Source organism: Octopus bimaculoides, chromosome 8, assembly GCF_001194135.2.
Source record: "Octopus bimaculoides isolate UCB-OBI-ISO-001 chromosome 8, ASM119413v2, whole genome shotgun sequence".
Classification (NCBI taxonomy): Eukaryota; Metazoa; Mollusca; class Cephalopoda; order Octopoda; family Octopodidae; genus Octopus; species Octopus bimaculoides.
This window is the reverse complement of record NC_068988.1, coordinates 91002807-91009946: the sequence shown is the minus strand read 5'-3', so window position 1 is coordinate 91009946 and position 7140 is coordinate 91002807. Positions and strand designations below refer to the sequence as shown.

At 39.3% G+C, this 7140-nt stretch overlaps 1 protein-coding gene across 1 annotated transcript in view; it reads right to left on the bottom strand.

Annotated features, from left to right (window-relative positions):
* LOC106882185 (acetylcholinesterase) overlaps positions 1-7140 on the bottom strand; it is a 71620-nt gene that overhangs the window by 8979 nt on the left and 55501 nt on the right. Inside the window, exons 9-10 of the mRNA XM_014932772.2 lie at positions 4592-4721; positions 2632-2767 (exon numbers count right to left, since the gene is read on the bottom strand). Of these exons, the coding sequence (XP_014788258.1) occupies positions 2632-2767; positions 4592-4721 (266 nt within the window). The remainder of the gene's footprint in view (positions 1-2631; positions 2768-4591; positions 4722-7140) is intronic.

Here is a 7140-nt window from a genome sequence, read left to right as displayed (position 1 = left end):
TATATATATAGTTCAAATTTACAGGAAACGAAGGACGAAGGCAGGTGAGAGAACAACATGCAGGTGTATTATTTTGACGCCCGAGAAAATATGGAAAAGTCTTTGACGTTTCGAGCCTATGCTATCCGACAGAAAGGGCTGAGAGGAAAACATATATATGAATGTATATATATTTAACTGTTAGATTAGGTTCCTTAAGGAAAATTTCCACTTAACCTTTTTATCAGTTTCAGCTACTCTATGTACACGCACGAGGACCACATTTGCTTATGTACCCTATTTTCCGACTGTTGTCGAAAAGATGGACCTCTCGTATCATCATAAAGTCGACGAGGGAAGTTATAAGGAAAGAAGTATAAGAGATTACTTGTTTAAAAATTTTTACTACTAAGTAAGTAAATAAATGTATTGTTTTTGGGGGGTTTTTTGTATGTAGTTCCTAATAATATTGTTTCTTCTGTCTTCGTAGGCGTAACGTTTCAACCTCACGAGGAACTGCCGTACTGAGAACCATAGCATAAAGCAAGTGAATTAGAATAACCAAACTTATTGATAACTTTAATACATCGCATATTTTTAACTCAAATAGCCGGGGAGGTGTGTGTTTATATACACACACACACACACACACACTTTATTCTCTTAAATTTTATTCTCCCTAACGCCACCCGCTGTGAGTGCTACACAAGTTATACAATGTGAAAAATATTCCATCAAGACTGTCTAAGCGATGCCGGTTTCAAGTTAACAAGTCACCAAGTCTTGGCCCCGAATCCAATATGCTCTCTACAAAAATCGAGTTCCCTTCACATAACAACATTGCGATACATTTTTTCTCCTTTTTTTTTTTTTTTACTTAACTGGACCTACCTTATTTATTTATTATTCATTATTCGGAGAAAAAAATCAAAAAAGAAAAAATTTTTCAGAATAATCAAAAGGTAACTGGATCAATTCCTCCAAGAAATACCAGACAAACCACTGACAGATGGATATATTTCAGTAAATAATAACTCCATGTTTCAGTTGGCTGCAATATCCTGACATATTATTTAAAAGACTACCCACCAGGTATCATTTACACATAGGCTGCGCTGTTATTCAAATACATGCCACTGGCCATTTTGATTTATTTCTCTTAACTCGTGTTTTGTCTAAATTATGCAAACTACCAAGCGATGAGTTTGCTTCAAAACCCCACAGTTTTGAATAAAGTTGCATGCAAAAACCCATAGTTTTGAATAAAGATGCATACAAAACCCCATAGTTTTGAATAAAGCTGCATGGATACGTATACCCTGAATGAACGTATAATACCATTGAACCAACAGGATGCAACTAGATGCCACATCTTAAGATATTTATGCTTTAGAAACACGTGTCGGACAGAATTAAAGTAAATATATTGTATGTAATATTGTAATAGACAAGCTTTTGAAGATGTATAATTCTTCATTCTTATTTTTAATGTCTATATACATTTGTGTATATTTTTAATCTCTATATATATCTGTGTGTACGAATGTGTGTGTGTGCATGTACGAATGTGTGTGCGTGTATGTATACTTCTCTTCTCTTGCTCCGACTCTTACTCCTTCTCTTCACTCCTTCTCTTCACTCCTACCCACCTCCTCCCTTCCCCATTCATCGTCACCCTCCCTCGTAACCCCACCGCACCCCTACACAATCCAACCCCACCTTCCCTATCCATACCACCCCACTCCATTCCTTACACCCACTCCCACATACCCCACCTCTACCCCCACCCTCAGCCTACCCACATACCCCACCCTCAGCCTAACCCACACCCCACCCTTGCTTTCCTCACTCTCGCCTCCTCCACCTCCAAACACCATCACACCACACGACACACCACACCACACCATACCACACAAAAACCACATCCCATCACCAAACACCACCACTCACATATTAGCACTGACAACTTCCCAGCCCCACATCCACACACCTACACATACACACACGCACACGTCAAGGTCACCAGTCCTCTTCCACACGCAGATACATACTCTCTTATACATACGCACGCGCACCTTCATTTTGGGATCACTACTACTTTATTATCTCCCCTTCTTCCTAGCTCTCCTGTGTGATCCCTTTGTCCGGCATTCGCCATGATAGATCGCTAGCCACTACACATTCTTTATTTTCTCTCCTTGTTTCTTTCTGTATTCCTTTCTGTGGAAGAGCCTAGGCTCGAAACGTTAAATAATTCTTCACTTCCCGAGCGTTAAACTAATACATCTGTTTGTTGTCTACACTACCCGTCTTCATCCTTTGTCTTTTTTTTGTGAATTCTCTATATCTATTATATATCTACTACATATTTCTCAATAAACTAAGGCATCACATTATTGTTCGAACTGCTAAATCTCTCTAAATCCCACCCTACCCTCGTACTAACGGGACCCGGCATTAGGGCATATTGTCATTCATATATTAAGTCCATATTAAAGAAAATAAATAAAAAAAAACAAAGAATGTTGGTCACGGCTGAAATGCGTCAAATCATTAGTCTTCGGTAGACTTACCTTAGAGACTAAATAACAAGAACTCAAGTAAATACTATTGTTTATGTGAACCCCAAAGACAGTAACTGAATGCACTCACCCGGTCTTGATGAAATTGCCAAACAATGTCATGTATTTCTTACTGATCTCTTTGTCAAGTGTTGTATAGTTTTTCAAAGGGTGTCCAACTAAAGGGGCGCCGAATAAATAAAATATATCTTCTCCATGTGGTACCCCTGAAACAAAAAAAAATAGGTAGTTTGAAACTTTATAGTAATTTATATATTAGGTTTCTAGTGATAAAAAATTGAATCAGTCGAGACGTGCAAAATATATATCTGTAATTACATTCCTTGATATTTTGAGTTCAAACTTCACTAACGTTGACGTTACTCTTCACCTTTCTGCCATCAATACATGAAATATCAGTAATATACTGGACAAGATAAGTGGTAAACCAACTACCACCTTCTACAAGAGATGCTTAATTACATCTCATTCGGTTACAAATATAGCGTATAACAATTTGTTTTTAAGTTCTTTTCATGGACAGAAGAATGAAAGTGTGACTGTCTTCTGAGGAGAGATCAACAAATCCGTGAAACATATCACGGCAATCTCCTTTATTTTTCTCTGTACAAATCCACGGCGTTATTTTTTATCTTTTATACTTTAATTGTTTCAGACATTAAACTACAACCTTGCGGGAGCAACGCCTTGAAGGGATTAGTCGAGCAAATCAACGTTAGTAAATTTTTTAGGCCTAGTACTTATTTTATCTGCCTCTTTTTGCTGAATTGCTAAGTAACGGGAATGCAAACAAACCAAACCAACACTGGTTGTCAGGTGGTAAGAGATAAACACAAAAGCACATACACATATAGATACACACACACACACACACACACACACACACACACACACAAAAATTAATACAACGGACTTCTTTCAGTTTCTGTATACTACAGCCACACTAAAAGCTTTGGTCGGCCGGAGCTATAGTAGAAGACACTTGCCCAAGATTCCACTCCGCTGGACTGTACCCGGAACCAAGTGCTTGGGAAGCAAATTTTCTGCCACACAGCCACACCTGCACCGACGTAAAGATGTTTACAACACCTAGGTTTCCCAAGTTACACTCATTAATTAGTCTTTACGTTTTCAACGTGGTAAACAGAAATATACAAAACATTGGAATACACAGCAACATTAACAGAAATTCAAATATATCGGAGGGAACATGGAACATGGAACATAATTAGTTAGCCCAATAAAAAATAATTAGAATTAATCCGGAAGAGGAGGAAATATATATGTAATTTCAATACAACCATGACTCATTATAACTAACAGAAAACTCACCAAGAAATTAAGAACTGCATGCCGCTGGAAAGTCCCTGGGTTTGGCACAGTCCTCAGTTTGTGGCTGAAGCACCTGACCGGGACCCATGAGTATATGGTGGCAGGAATCATTGATTTGCTTAGGAAATCAGATGTGCAGGTGGGGGAGAAGAAACAAAAAGTTTCGAGAACAAAAGCTATAAGCTTCTAAAGCAAAAGCTACAAGCCCTTAAGACAAAAATAACTAATTAAAATAACAGGGCCTCTAAAATAAAAATTACAGCCCCACGCACCAAAAACAAAAATAACTGTTATTCTAAAGCAAAAATACTAGATCTTTAAAACAAAAATTGCAAAGCCCTCAAATTAAAGATGTTGACACCCTCCCCTAAAACAAGAATAACAATATGTCTATAACTTGCTTACAACACCATAGGCCCCCTACATCTACGCCCAGCAATAGGTTTGTTATCCACCTGGAGAGGAATACTGTACTAAGACAGAAGCAGAAAGGTTGCCGGGAAGGATGGACCGTAGCTATAAAAAGCAGAAACTGACGATCCAAGGTAAAATAGAAGACGGCAAATAAAAGGGAAGTAATTCTTAGCATGTCCTAGACTGACTACTTTAATACGCTTGATATTAAAGATAATTTAAAACTATTATCTCCATTTGAAGTGAAATCCTTTACATTACTGTGAGACATAGGAGGTACTTACCAAACCATTCTTCTCGTGAGTCAGCAGCAGATCGGTGGCCAAAGATGTATAAGTGAACCGGAAATGACCTCTCTGCCAAGAGTTCAATCATCTTCACTGAAGGATATATAATATCATAATCTCCCAGAAACTGAAACAGAAAGATCCGTATTTGAAACCTGACAAAAGTTGGTCCCGAGACGAGATTGGGACACAATCATTAAATAAAGATTCAATTAATCACTCGATAAGGCAACTAATTTCTCTCTCTCTATCTCTCTTCACACACACACACACACACACACACGCTATCACACACGCACACACACACACACACATATTGGTTTCAGATTTTGGCACGAGACCAGCAGTTTCGGGGGAGGTGGGTAAGTCGATTACACCGACCCTAATACTCAGCAGGTTCTTTCGTTTAGCGACCCCGAAAGGAGGAAAACCAAAGTCAATCCCGGCAACATTTTAACTCACAACACAAAGTCGGAAGAAATGCTCCGAAGCATTTTGTCCGGCGCGGTAACGATTCTGCCAGCTTGCTACCTTAAACTCTGCATTGATATTGAGTAACTTTTCAGTAAATTTTCTTTGTGTTTAATTTTATGAAAAAAAAATTCCAGTGTGTGTGTGTGTGTGTGTGTGTACATGGATATGTTTTTCACTTGCCTTCTTGTTTTAATGGTAAATAATTTGTGTGCTGCTCTTGCCTTAGAATGAGCAAAACAACACCCCTTTATGCCAACAGACACCTTTTGTGTCAACCTACAAGTGGTTTCGGTTGTCTGTCGTTTTGGGTGAAAGCGGTCTTATTCTTTTCTTCATTTTTATCTTCGTTGATTTTAGTCTTGTTTTCTGTTCTGTTTCTTTTGTCTTACATTTTAGTACCTCATCCGTGGGCCTGTGGCTATGGCCCTAAGGCCAAGGCAAATAGCAAATCCCACTTGAAAGGAACAAGATTTCAAGACGTCGAGGAAATCCGAGGAAATCCAAGGAAATGCTATCCCCAAAAAAGAGTTCCAGGAATGCTTCCATCCATGAAAACGACACTGGATAAAGTGTGCGGCTTCAGACGGGGACTACGTCAAATGCCGATTTAATGCCGAATTGATATGCGATGTAGTTTTCTTTTTATAGCATCAGTGCTGATAGCTTTTTTTATCAGATCTCATCTATGCCTTCTTGGCAGGCAGGCAGGCAGGTAGGTAGGTAGGTAGGTAGGTAGGTAGGTAGGTAGGTAGGTAGGTATACAAACATATATACGAGGTTATGTCAAAAATTATACGCACTCTCAGTAATTTATTTAAACAAAAGCACTAGTTGAACAATTACGTCCTTTTTCGAATTAGCCACCTTACTTTACGGTGGACTTTTTCCGGCAGGCAAGAAGCTTGCTTATTCCATCGGAGAAGAAGGTTTTCGGCTGGTCGTACAGCCATTTGTGTAGCGCTTTCTACGCTTCTTCGTCTGAAGCAAATCGACGACCACGTAAAGGATGTTAGAGCAGTCCGGATAGGCGATAGGTGGAAGGAGCGAAATCTGAACCGTAACCAGGGTGTTTCAGCAACTCGAAACACATTTTTTCAATGGTTTCAGTGGGGTAAGTAACCCTACGTGAGCGTGCATTGTTGTGCAACAATAATACTTGCTCTCAGAATAGATCTTGGCGTTTGGTGCGAATTTCAGCTTGTTGGCCAGCATTTCACCGAAGCTTACACTGGTGACTGCAGACCCTTTTTCCAGGAAAATTTCCTGTATTCGCTGTAACCTTCATCGTTGTAACCGTCGAATAAACGTTGACAGATCCCCACACGATTGCTCTCATACACTTCGGTATGCTCGTTTGGCACCCATCTCACATAGACTTTACGGAAGCCAAGCTTGTCGAGAATGATTTTGTATGCTTTTTGATCCACTCGTATACATTTCTACGCGGTAAAACTCTGTCCCTGTATTATATTGAAAGCTCGCGATGAATTTCAGCTACTGACACACCATCAGATCAGAGATATCGGATCACCTATCTCTTTTCTTCTTTGGTGCACACTGACAGCGGACCAGCCATGCTCACTGCAGCACAGGTAAGAAAACTGGAGCGATCAGAACCAAACTTTGGTTACGTAGTTACAAAAGTACGAACTTTTAGCACGCAAACGTTGAAGGCAGTGCGGCCAATTTGAAGTAAATTTTGACGAAAGTGCTGATAATTTTTGACTTCCCCTAGTATATGTAAATAAATATTCCCATACAAACATATTTACAAAACTTTTACAGACACACACACACACACACACACACACACACACACACAAACATACGTACGCACACATACATAGGCGTAGTTGTGTGGTAAGAAGTTTGCTTCCAAACTGCATGGTTCCAGGTTCAGTCCCACTGCGTAGCACCTTGCGCAAGTGTCTCCTACTATAGCCTCGGGACGACCAGACCTTGTAAGTGGATTTAGCAGACGGAAACTGAAAGAAGCCCGTCGTATGTATGTATATATGTATGTATGCATGCATGCATATATATATATATATATATATATATATATATATATA